Source organism: Manis javanica, chromosome 5 (genome assembly GCF_040802235.1).
Source record: "Manis javanica isolate MJ-LG chromosome 5, MJ_LKY, whole genome shotgun sequence".
NCBI classification, from domain to species: domain Eukaryota; kingdom Metazoa; phylum Chordata; class Mammalia; order Pholidota; family Manidae; genus Manis; species Manis javanica.
Window position 1 is genome coordinate 64,566,344 of NC_133160.1, and position 14,064 is coordinate 64,580,407.

General features: G+C 31.7%; 1 protein-coding gene across 10 annotated transcripts in view; it reads right to left on the reverse strand.

Moving 5' to 3' along the window:
- Positions 1-14,064, reverse strand: part of LARP1B (La ribonucleoprotein 1B) — a 169,779-nt gene that overhangs the window by 136,293 nt on the left and 19,422 nt on the right. For 8 of the 10 annotated variants that reach the window (XM_036997885.2, XM_073237050.1, XM_036997886.2 and 5 more), the window contains exons 6-9: positions 11,996-12,139; positions 11,582-11,747; positions 8,072-8,216; positions 4,642-4,816 (exon numbers count right to left, since the gene is read on the reverse strand). In XM_036997885.2, the coding sequence (XP_036853780.2) occupies positions 4,642-4,816; positions 8,072-8,216; positions 11,582-11,747; positions 11,996-12,139 (630 nt within the window). Of the gene's footprint in view, positions 1-12; positions 4,046-4,641; positions 4,817-8,071; positions 8,217-10,385; positions 10,639-11,581; positions 11,748-11,995; positions 12,140-14,064 lie in introns of those variants that run through there. The other 2 variants (XM_017674152.3, XM_036997887.2) reach the window with 2 other exon arrangements.

Genomic DNA, 14,064 nt, shown 5'->3' on the forward strand with positions numbered 1-14,064 from the left:
CTAAAATTTTAAGTTAGTTCTATAGTTAAAATAATGGTTTTGTTATTTATAGTTTTTTTAACTTGGGCTTAATTTTCACAAAGACATAAGTAAATCGCAATTATAATTTTTCCAGTGATTTTCAAATCTAGAGAGCTTTTAAGATGTATTCAAAAACCCAATGAATAATAAAGAAATGTCACCAACCCTTCTGCAGACCACATTCATTCAAACCTAAGACTAACTATTACATTACATCTCTTTGGGAGTCAATTCTCTGTGAAATCTTAGATCGCGATCTATTAATTACAGTTAAATTATGGAATCTCAAATTTTATTAAGCCACAGTTAGGCTAAATGAGCATTTTATTCAAGGCAAAATCATCCTTTCACTGTTCTACTAGCATCTATATGCTAAGGCAGCCATTACTTCTACTTTTCACATTTCCGTTGCTTAAGGTTTACCTAAAAGCAGTGTGCCCACTTTGCTTGTATGAATATAATAATGAGTGGAATATCACACCATTAATGTGCACCACCCTGACAATAACACTTAACATATTTTAAAACTTTGTTGAAATTAAAATGCTTTTTCCACATTATCTTTTAGTCAAAATAATAATACACTCAATCAATAAATTCTGAATCAATTCCTTTCTATATTTCAAAAGCCAAAGAATATTTGAGTATCATGCAATATGGACTTGTTTTGGACAAAAAGTGTTTTAAAAAGAAATTTATATTGTAAAATTCTAACCATCATTTACTCCTCAAAGCCAATTCCTTGAATATATTGCAAAGCTGAATAACACATAAAGAAAGCTGAAGTAAATTAACACCAACAATCATTTCACTTATTAAATGAAAATGCAAAGGCATATTCCAGGAGTTTGGGTTTGAGAATTATATTCTTAGATTTGACTTTCTTCTAGTACATGCCAGAGTCAGACAGATTTATTATGTACTCCATGGATGAACAGTTAGATCCAGGATTCAAACATCAGATTACTTACTAAAGAAGTAATTATTTCATAATAGAAAAGGCTCTAAAACTGTGCTGGCCAATACAGTAGCCACTAGTCATATGCAACTACTGAACACCTGAAATGTGGCTAGTCCTGAAATGTGTCCAGGATAAGTGTAAAATACAAACCATATTTTTAATATTTGGTACAAAATAAAAGGTAAAATAGATCCATAGTTTCTATATTGATATATTTGGACATATTAAAATGTCAAATATTAAAAATAAACTCATTTGTAGCTTTTAGGCTATTAAAATTACTAGGATTGCACATGTGGCAAATAGTTCTATTGGACATTGTTGTTCTACAACGTTCTTAATGGTACTTGTATTATCAACTGATCTACAGAAGTAGGACAAGTGAAATATTGGGTTTGGGCTGTAACTGTTAATATTAAAGTTACAGGAATGGAAAAAACATTAACTCCTGAGAACCCTATTCCTAATATTATGGATTATCTATGTTCACGCAGTGAATAAAGTTTTAAAAGTATACTAGAACCACCATCCTAGCAACTGTGAGAATTAAGTAATTACTATGCATAGTTTATGTATAAATTACTAGAACAGCACCTGGCACATGGTAGGAAAATCAGAAGCTACTATTTTTAACAAAGCAATTCAATCTTTAAACACCTACTTAAGTTTACTATATAATCACCTCTAAATACCCTTCAAGCTTGAATGTTTCTAACATGAAGTCAAGTATTTCATTATATTCACAACACATGAGCTTATAAAATATATTACATTAAAATACCAAAGAATTTGGGTAAAACAAGAAAATTAAGAAGTTTTAGTTTTTAAAGGGTATTCACCTTGTAATTAATTCATACATATGCAGTGCCACTTTAATGTAACTGTTTTCTTTTTTAATGAAAAGATTTCAAATTATGTGTGTAGATTTAAGGGTAATGATAAAGTCCTGATCTTCCAAGAAATAATGAGTTTGAATAGGACTTGGATTACTTGACATTAAACTTATAGACAAATAGAAAATTAGACATACACTTTGACAGTTACAGGTTCTAATTTGTGAGAACATAGAAAAAAAATTATTGTTGCTGTTTTCACTAATTGAAAATCGTCAACATGACTCTCCAGAGATAAATCACTATATTCCATGATATCTGATTTTTTTTATCCACTCTAAATCACAGTTCTGAGTAGTTATACAGATGGATTTAAAAGGATTATATACTTTATGTGTGGCACATTCAAAAATACTTTTGTATATCAACTTGTAAAAGAAATCCCACAGATTATTCAATAATTATTAGTGATTTTCCTAAACATTTTTCAAAAGCTAGAAACACAAAACATCAGGTACCTGAACTCTCAATTTTGGTGAATGAAATCCTTTTACTTAAGAGCTGATAGTGTAATACTATATCCATAGACCAGCAAAACCTAAATTTCAAAACTAAAGTCTTACCATTCTCACAATCAACCTTTTATGGTTCATTAAGGTTTTCTGTTCAATGCAGAGGTCAACCCATGTTAGGCTATTCAACCTCCATAAAGGGAAAAACAGAAATTTTAATTTTTTGATGAAAAGGACCAAAAATGTTTAAGTATTACACCACATTCCTCAGGAAGTATACATCAAGGGTTAGTTTTTGAAACTTAAGGTCTCCTCATTTGAGATAAAACGGATATAGATAAAAATTTCTTTTCTCTAGCCATAGGTACAGATAAACATAATCTACACCTCCTATTCCTTATTTCCGTTTCAAATTTTTGGTTTAATACTACACTCTACTGAATTTAGGAAACTAAGGCTTCCTTATCAGAGGGGAATTATTAAGGTCAGAAATTTAAGGATTCATGGGAAAAGTCTGAGTTTACACATTATTCCTATGATGTAATGGGCATTAGCTCTAAGAACATTCCATCTTTCTATATACTTTCATTATCCATCTAAATTCTGATGTATCATCTAAAGAACCTAAATTTTTGACACTTAAATATACATTGGCTTTTTCAGGTACTATGTATGTGCATGCAAATGAGTATATATTGTTAAAAAACACAAAAATGTACAAGACATTTTTATTTTATTCTTGTAATTTTATTAAAAATGCATAAATGATTAATGGACAGGCATTACCAACTTGACTGACCTATCTTAGCTATTCTGTGGATAAAGTGTTTTCTATTTTATCTAAATTACCTAATGCCTGTTCATAAGCAGGTTGAAAATATCATCTTGGACCCAACATTTATACAATAAATTAATCTAACTTATACAATCAGACATTATACATTTTCTAAAAAAACTAAAAGCTATCTCTTTTCTTCAACTTTTAAAACACCTGTCCAAGTTGCTTGCTAGGTTTAGAAGCACAGAGGGTTGACCATCAAAGAAACACTAAATAAAAATACCTGAGACTGTCCATCAGTGCTTTATTGATGGCAGGTCTCTCATACTAGTGTATCAAAAATACATTTTGAAGAGTAAAGAAAAAAATACTCTTGTTCATTTCTTAAATTTCTTATCCTTTAGTGTCCACATTAATAAATCTTATAGTCCATGTGAAGTATTAAGACAACTTAGGAGTCATACAATGTACACTATACTGAAAGACAAATCAAATAGCAAAGGACCTAACAATCTGGGAAATGCCACTCAAGCCTCTCCATTTCAGCTTTATTGATCTGGACACAAGTACATAAGTCTGGAAGAAAAAGATGGAAACTTGGAATACTTCCAGAATTATAAGTAACTTTCCCACTGTAAATAAAAACAGCACATGCAGCCCAGGCTCATTACACACAAACAGGCAGCTCCTATAGAATCAACAGCAGTCTTCTGGTCTGTCTCTCATCACCATCACAAAGGTGTTTATCTCCATTATAGTGTTGGCCCAACCTCCTCCACAAGAAGTTGGGAGTAGATATTCTTGCACAGAAGTAAGTCTGGTCACTTTCATTTCTGCAGCACAATTTGTTCCAGTATTTATAATCTTTCAGTCAGTCACCTATTCCTCTGCATGTTCCGATCAAATGACATCCACGAGCATCAGTAGATGATCACCCTGACTGAAAAAAGTTTAAGCACACATATTTTTTCCCAAGAGGGAATGTCTTAAAAATGACCCAGGAAAAAACTTTTAACAATAAAGCAGTTTTTGGAAATTCTAAATACCACCAATTCTTTAATCTATAATTACAATAACTTCATAAGAGAAAGCCAATTCTACTTTACAATATAGACATCTTGTCTTTTTAAGACAATGTTGAAGCACATTGGTTAACAAAATTAAAGGAAGTCTACTCCACTACTGAGTATAAGACCTTCAGACTACTTCAATCCTACTAGACTCTTCCAATCTTACAAGGGGGAAAAATGGCACAATGTATTTATAATCATTTAGTAAAACAGAGAAGATAGTTAGAAATTCCACACATAACAAAGTAGAGTAATAATTTAAGAATAAAGCAGAGCTTCACTCATAATTCTTAAATATAATTTATAGCTCTGTGTGGGAGGCATTATAAATAGAATTTGAAACATCAAGAGTCACTTAGTTACCTTCAATTTTCCTACTGAATCTACATAAACTTTAAAAAAGGATAGGTAAATTGGACCAAAAAGCCCACTGTTATTCTGTTTACTCTAAAAGAAAAGCTATTACCTGTATGTGAACAAAAGGCTTGGCCTGGTACAAACTCTGGGCAATCAATCAGTTGAGAGAAGTCTGTTTGTGGCACATTATGTGGAAGAGGGCCTGGAATTGGCCATTTTTCTGGTTCGATCTTTTTCCTCATTCTCTCATCTACAATTTCCACTTCTGTGCTATCTTTCAACGCCTATAAATAAGAATTTTGAGCTATTAAAGAACTTTCATTCAAAAAGTTTTAATTGCATGTCCTATACTTCTGATAACCTAAAAAAAATTTTTAAGTCTGCAATTAGCAGACATTACTATGGTTAAATTTCTAAAAATACCCATGAATTAACTACGTAGAACAGAACAAAATTTAAATCATTTGCCCCTGTGAAGTAACAAATATCCTGATTTACCATGTACCAGACAACTTGGTTTTCACAATTACAACAGCCATTTAAAGATTGTACTTCAATCTACTTTTACTATAATTTTTGCTGTCAATTTTTTCTCTCATATTTCCTTTTGTCTTCCTTTAATATACTACCAAATAAAATGTAGGCATTATATTTTATAACTGCAATTAAAACCACCATTAACTGAATAAGAAACACAGTTTCCTCACAATACCCCATAAGGTAAGTAAAAGCCTATTTCATAAATGAGGAAACTGAGACTCAAAGAAACAAAGTAACTTAATAATGATCATAGGATTAGTATAAGGTAATACCAGGACTCAAATCATTTATTATCTGTCCACCACTAAAAATCTTAGCCACTAGGCTATGGTGCCTCTGAAGGTGCTGTAATTTAAGGATAAAATAAAATTAGAACAAAATTTCTTCAAAATAGAAATTTTAAGGTAGTGATCTGAATTTTAACTGAAATTCAAGGGTGATCACCTTTGTATTTAGGAAAAATACAAATACGATATAAAAACTTAACATGTACCCTTGTTAACTTATGAAAGTTAAAATTTAGTATATTTCAGTTGGAGAACATAATACATGTACTACTTTAAGGATCTTACATTTGCTCTTAATAGTAGTATAACACTTTTCAAATTATATTCTCCATAACTGGACATTATTCTAAAATTAGTATTAAAATTATTTAAAACAAACTGGATGGGAATCAGGATACTCACTAAAAGAGAACAAAGTCTGAAATACAGAATGAAGGAAATAAGGAAGAATTCTATGATAAGGAGTTTGAATTGCTGATAGCTGGGGTTTTTTTCCTACCATGTATTTTCCTAGTTTTGTCCAATGAACAAGTTACACCCCAATAGCAATCAAGTATACCCAGCATCCAGATCTTGCAACAACGCGAATTTCAAAAACTATATAGATCAAAGAGCCAGGAAACAGAAGAATTCCATTTACACAAATACCAGAACAAACAAAATTAAGCTATTTTAAAAGACTGAGAAAAGTGGTATGGAGTGGGGATGAGGGTGGAGAATTGACTGGAAAGGGAGACTAGAGAAGTTTTAAGAGTAATGGACTATGTTTTGTTTGGAGCAGGTTTATACAATTTTCAAAACTCAAACTGAACATCTAAGGTATCTGCACTTTACAGTATGTTATTTATACCTAAATTTTAAAAAACTCCTTGAGATTTTCCTATGGGTTTAAATTTTTCAAAATACTGTTTTGAAAAAGACTGCCAATAGTGATGGCTAGAATGTGGAGCAAGTTAAACTCTCCATGGTAGTTTTAACTGGTTCAATACTTTGGAAAAAAGTTTAGCAGTATCTACAAAAACTAAGTGCAAATATATACCTAAGATATTGTGATATATATCTGTGTGTATACCACATATATGTGATACTATGATACAGTATCACAGATTCAAACTGGAAAGAACCCAGTGTCTATCAACAGGCGCATGGAAAAATAGGTTATACAATGGAATATTATCCCAAAATGAAAAATAAACAACTGCTACACACCAACAACATGGATAAACCTCACAGAAATAATGAGTGAAAATCAAATATAAAATAATACATATAACTGATTATATGAAATTAAAAAACAGGTAAGAACTCTGAAAAGCAATTAATCTTTGAGCAAAGCAAAGGTACTGACTAGAAGAGGATACAAGGGAGCTTCCTGGGATGTTGAAAATATTCTGTATCTTAATCTGGATGGCACAGATTATGTAGATAGGTATATACATAGGGAAAAGTCATCTGTAATGTTATGAATTCTAATATATAAGTTATGCCTCAATTTAAAAGAAAAAATGGAGGGAGAATATCAAAGTTCTTTATATACAGTTGTAGAATGATCTTCCAAATAAACATAAGATGTTCAACATCACTAGTTATTAGGAAAACACAAAAAAACCACAATGAGAAACCACTACCTATCTACTATTCAAATAACTGACAATACTGAGTGTTGATAAGGCTGTGGAGTATATGGAACTCTCATATGAAATAGTGGAATGCAAAATGGTTAAACCCACTTTGGACAATAAATTGGCAATTTCTAATAATTAAACATACACTTACCATAACTGCCAGCAATCACAATCCTTAAAATTTCTCCAACAGCAATGAAAATATATGTCTACACAAAGACCTTTATGCTTTACTCATAATCTCCAAAACTGGAAGCAATTTAAATGTCTATCAACAGATGAATGGATAAACTGTGGTACATCTGTACTGTGGAATACTAGTCAAAAATTAGAAAGAACTAACTACTGATGACATGTAACAAACATGAATAAATCTCAAAAGCACTTCGCTGAGTGAAAGAAATCAGAAATAAAAGGCTACAAAATTGTGTAACTTATTTATATGATATTCTGGAGAAGGTAAAACTACAGGGATAAACACTAGATCAATGGTTCCCAGGGAACTGTGTATGGAGACAGGTACTGGCTACATAGGAGCACAAGAATACTCTGCCAGAACTCATAGAACTATAGAGCAAAACTACAGAGCAAAAAAGGCATATTTGATTGTATGTATGGAGGAAACAGAAAATGAAAAATGCTGAAACCATTTCTAGAACAGGACAGACAAGAGACAAAAATATTAAGAACACAACTGGAAAGATTTTTAAATCAGCCTTTTGTAGCACATGAAAAACTCTGAAATTTTTAATAAAGGGGAATACATGTATTTTAGAGCAACCTAAAGAAGAATAAAGGACCATGAACACTCAAGAAGGTTCAAGTTTGAAGCATCAGGTCAAAAATAAATGGAAACATCATTAGTAATTCTTTCAGGGGTTTCCAAGGTTAGATATTTACTTGGGTTTTATAAAAGGGAAAAAAGCCATGAGATGCAGTCTAAGCCTAAGGCAACTACAGATTGTTTTTGCTTTTTTTCTCACTTTTTTTTTAACAGACTTTGTTTTTTGGGGCAGTTTTAGGTTCACAGCATGTCTTAACAAAAAGTACAGACTGTTTTGTAACTGTTTCATAAATGAATAATCACCTCTAAAATGAGATTAAGGTTTGTAGTGAGAGCCTGAACACGGTGGAAACCAGCAATCAGGGAAATAGGCAAGAAACCTTGTTCATCCATCTTTCTCCTAAGAAAAAAGTCCCGTTCCAAATTTTCTATACTGAAGTAATATTCACTGAAAAGAGAAATAAGTAAACATAAATTTCATCCATTTTTTCGGTAGGAAATGAAAATACTATTGCTTACAGCATCAACTGCTATAAAACTTAATTTATTAACATATACAGATTTAATGCAATATAGACATGGCAAATGTAAGGAATAACAGCAAAACCCTACTGATTTAATTTCTCTTATACATGAGTAGAAAGAAATTTAGAATACTGATTATCTTTCAAAAAACATTAACTACTTAGAGGTCAGCTTTACCTAAGTATAAAGAATAAACCAGCATTCTACTTAAAATAGTTCAATAATTCATTTTTTAAATGAGTCAATTAAGTGAAAAATTTCATTACAAAGTTACTTTAACTTGCTTCATTTAAACATTAAATAACAAGCTAAACACAAGTCAACAGACTGCCTTCCAACTTATTCCCATCACTGGGAAGAATGGTCTACTGGAAGTACCCTTCGTCAAGTTTACAAAGTAGATTACAGTTTGTTTTCCAAATTGTCAGGGTATTGGACATTGTTTAATAATTTCTGAACCCTAGTAAACAGCACAATGTTTAGTAAAAACAATGAATAGATGTGCATAGATGCACACACACACAATTATATACTTGAACGATTCAAGATCTCCTCCTTTCTTTGACAGAATAAAAGACATTAAAAGTAAACAGAATATAGCTGAACAAGGAATACCTACAACACCATGAGGTACATGAAGGAAAAAATACAGAAAAACACCTTAATCTTATTAAAGCACAGAAATGTAAATAGACAAATGGTATGATCAATAACTACAAGTTCCAAGATACAAAGATAATATTAAGACTATATTTAACTATGCCATTTGAGAAACACATTTAAATTACGGCCTCCATATAGAAAAATGAGAATAGGATTCTAGAGAGATGGAACAAGAAGAAAAATGGAGAAAATGGAGAAAATAATACAAAAGAAATACATGATATTAATGATGATATGGCCCATAGTTTAAGTAACCCTACTGTTTCCAAATCAAAGAATAAGTTTTCAAAGACAGGTGGCAAATTATGAGAAAGCCTACCAGCTCATATATTTGGATGTAATGCTGGGTGACTAAAGATATGCTCAGAGTACGTAGATCAAATTCTAACTTTGAAGAAATAATCACCCATAAATGAAAACTGACCTTGAGCTACTTCTCACTTGGGGGAAAAAAATCTCATTTTGGAAATGTAAATACCAAAATTGTTTCTTTATACTCTATTTATCCAACTATTTATATCAGTGACTACTAGTGACATCTCAGTAACACTCGTAAATTATTACTCTTCTTAAACACTGAAGAAAAATATCTGTGTTGAAGAAATGAACATTCTGACTTTTCTTATACCTCAAGAGCCCTTATCATAGTGCCTGGCATGTGGTAAGCACACAATACATGTGTTTTGGTTTTTGTTACTCTGCAAAAGCCCTTTTCACAGTGCCTCACATAGACAGGCATATAATATATAAGCTTGAATTCTAAATTTTCAGACATTAAGACATTTGATTTAATTACAAGTTAAAACTCTTCTTAGATGCAAACTTTCTGTATCATTAATAAGATATATTTTTTATCTAGTACTTTGTGAAAACCACAATACCTACATAAATTCACAAATCACCCTATTACCTATAGTATTTATTTTTTAAAACTTCAAATGGACTGCAAACACAGTAATCTCTAAATCTGAATGCCATGACTGTCCTAGCTAGAAATAATCAAGATCTTAAATCTTTAATATTCTGACATCAAAAATGACAAATATGTATTTTCAATTAAAATAATTTTTAAAACACAACCATCCATAACACAGTTAAGCCCCTTACTTCAAAATACATTTAGCAAAATTTTCCATAAGTGCAAAGAAGTTTTTCAGTAACTTCTCAAAGAGAAAAATCTAAACCCTTGTCAATGAGCCTATCTATGTATAAGAACCCTCAAATACACAAAGTCAAAAGCATGACTCCTCAAATCCAGATGTCCACTAATCAAAGAATGGTTAACAGTAAAGAGCCATTCTAAACCTGATGGTCTAACATCTGCCAAAACCCTACTGCTAACACAGTAACAACAACAAAAAAAGAAGTCATGCTCATTGCTATGTCTAACATTTTGTTCGGTGTCCTAGGGGACATTATCATGTCCTACCTTAGTAGCTCTGGATTCTACACTGCATGACCAGAAATTTTGTCAACACTGAAGTAGTTCTGCTCCTCCCTCACTTGTATGATCACTTTGGAGGCCGATTATCCTGACATGGAGTTTCATGTCCACTGTCAGGTCTCAGAAGGGACCTGGCAGCAAGAGTTACAAAAAAGACAGGAATAGTGGTCTGAAGTTGACAGCCACATGCCAGGCACTTTCTGCCCATAAAAAGGCCCTTTTCTTCAGTGTTTGCATCAACTGTAACAAAAGAAGCAAGAACAAAATAAACAAATTGCTTCATATTATAAGCCAGTCAAATCCACCATGCAGTCATCCCAGAAAGATGCCTGGCTGATGCTGATGAAGAAATTATTTTCTAGTAACGGAGTACAGGGTTCATTTTCTTTTTAAATGAATAATTCTTATGCTTTTTGAAAATTAGCCTTTTTCCTTCACCTTGCAAGGATTTTTAAAAATTCTAATTTCAGGAAATTAGTTATGCAAACCACTTAGGAACATTTTTCCATCGCTATATAAACATACTATATAAATAAGAAAACTTCCTATATAATACTAATATGCAGAGGAGTTATTTTTTCTTAAAGGTAGAACAAATGTTCTCCTAACTTCAACTTCAGTATTCAGAAAGCAACTATTATGAGAACTAGAGTAAAAAGTCTAAACTAAAAAAGACTTGGTAGTCTCCCTTTAATATATGTCACAAAGAAACTTAAAAGTTAAAATACAAACTTAGAATTCTGAAATCAACTGCTAAAAAAGTCAAGCTAACTATCACCATTTTTTGCCACTTATGTACATTTGTAAATTTTAATATAAACATTTATTGGCAAATAAGCTAAGTTCACTTGTTCAATTTCAAATACATATACAGTTTTATATTCTTGTATTTAATCATTCATATTATGCTATGACATTTTAACCAATATCCTTTAAGCAGAGAAATACCTAAACAATAGAGAAATAGGAGTCTAAGATAACAACATGAACCAAATTTTTATAAAATACATATTACTAACATTTCCTAGGAAAAAAATACAAATAAAATACTAGTATAAGCCTCCAATTTGACTAATCAGGAGCTTAGAAAATGTGTTATAATATAGTCACTGCCAATGATGTTAAAATTTGATATTGCAACAGATTTTACTATCACATCTGCTTCTGCGTGATTGACTTACATTTGGCGCTTAATATACTCTTTAAGCAGTGCTTCCTCCACAGGATACACCTGTATGCCTGTACCATCATCATAGTAATACATCATACTGGTATTAAATTCTGTTGGAAGTGCTTGATCAGTACTTTCACCATGTTCTCGATAACCATATGAATAATCAAAGTTCACTTGATGTGAATAAAGAAAAAGAAAGGTGATTACAGATTTAAAAAAAAAAACAAGAAATAGTTTACAGCTATAAAGAAAAATCCAAAGTGAAGTACTTCAAAGGATAATAAACATTAAAACCATCTTTATTATCAGACAAAAGAATTAATTAAACCATTATATGGAAAAGTGGGAAAAACTAACAGAGTGCTTTGCACACTTCTTTCAAAGTTCTTCTAATTTAACAAAACAAAAAAGCATGTCATACATTGAGGATTTCCTTGGCCTCGGCCTCTTCCCCGTCCTCGGCCTCTTCCTCGGCCTCTTAAGGAACCTCGGATATTACCACCCTCACTTCTCATGCTGGCAACTTCATCTTGATGATCTCTTTTTTCTCTATCACGCCTCCAGCCTTTTAAAAACAAAAAGATTTTTGTACACTCTAATTTTCAACTATGAATAACATGAATATCTTTATGAAAACATGGGTAACTATTCTTTCCACTTTGTAACTAACTGTTAGTAATCAAGCATTCTTCAGGTAGATATAAACTTAACAGATACCCTAGGAATTTGTCAAAATTTCTCTGGCATAAGAGGGCCATAAAAGTACTGACATATAAAGTCGACATTCTAATAAGTAAAATAACATTCTAAAAAGATGCAGAGGTCCTTTGCTAAGATTTGACTATTAAAGATTCAAGAAATTCCAAGATTACTGAGTATGTACTATATACAGTAAAAAAATACTTTCTACAAAATGTTTAAGGACAGGATGTTTCTATTAAGTAAAAGTTGCTGGTTTTAAAGAAAAAAGGAAATGAAAACACAAAACAAACTGGGAAAAGATATGTGCAGTACAATATAGGAATTATATCCAATATACATACAGAATCATACAAATCTCTCATGTGCACATGCACACACACAGCAATTCAGTGGGGAAAAAATGACTAACACATACAGGCAAATAAGGGAAATGCAAATGAACGATAGATACAGAAAATAGTACTCAGCCTCACTGGCCATGAGAAATGCAAATTAAGACAATGAAAGAGTATTTCATTTACCCTAGTCTGACAAACATTTTAAGGTTCTATAATATCAAATATTGACCAAGAAAGAAAAGGTAGAACATTTGTATACTGCTGTTAAAAAAGTAAAACAGACATAAAGAGTAAAAACAAGAACATCCACTTTGACAAACAATTTGGAATAATCAAGTAAATTCAAAGGTATGTATATCCTAGAAAACAGGGATTTTCAACTTTGGCACTGTTGACATTTTGAGCCAGATTGACATTTTAAGCCATTTTGAGTGTGGAGGAATGCCCTGTGTACTATAAGATGTTTAGCATCATCCAGGACTTTTACCCACTAGATACCAGTAGCACTCACCTGGCTAGTTGTGAAAACTAGTATTATCTTCAGAAATGTCAAATATCGTCCTTAGGAGAAAAAAAAAATCACCCCCTCTTGGAACCACTGCTCTATATCCTATAATTTCTCCTCAATGTCCATCTATCTTAATACGGTCTTTTACAAACATTCCTACCTCAACCCACAGCAAACCTTACTGTATGTCACACTATAGTATACACACAATCTTTTTGTAATTTAAATAACTATCATGAAAAATTATTATGTGAAGCACTCTATCAGTTTATTGAAAAACCTGATTATGACTCAGCACATCAATTTCATAACACACTCACAGGTTATAGATTGAAGAAATTACCCTAAAGAGCCTCTTGTACACGTTACTAGAAAACACACATTAAAATGTTCATGGTAGCACTTTAGTATCAAAAAACCAGAAACAATCCAAAAGTCCATCAAGAGAACATATTTTATCAAAAAGTAAAACACTCTTTAGCAGGGGGAACAACAACAAAAACCAGGGGAATACAACCAACGTGAATGAACATAAGAAAACAGATTAAGTGAGAAAAAGTAGTGCCAAAGAACATGGGAATGATTATGTATACATGTGTCAAAATTCACTGAGCTCTACACTAAGATTTGTGCATTTTATTGTATATACCTCAATAAAAATTTTAAAATTTAAAAAAAAACATGTGAAAGGAGTTATATTCGATATCAATTTCAAAATCACTGAAAAAAAAATATTCAGGCTTTTTTTTCTGAAAAGAGAGGCAATGAGATGAAATTGTGGAGGGCACACAGGGAAGTTCAAAGGTAATGGTAACAAGTATTTCTAAACTGTGTGCTGGCTTCCCAGTGTTCATTACACTACTGTCCTTTATAACCTTAAATATGTTCTTATATACCCAATATTTAATAAGAAAAAAGTTTAGTCATGAATATATACTACTT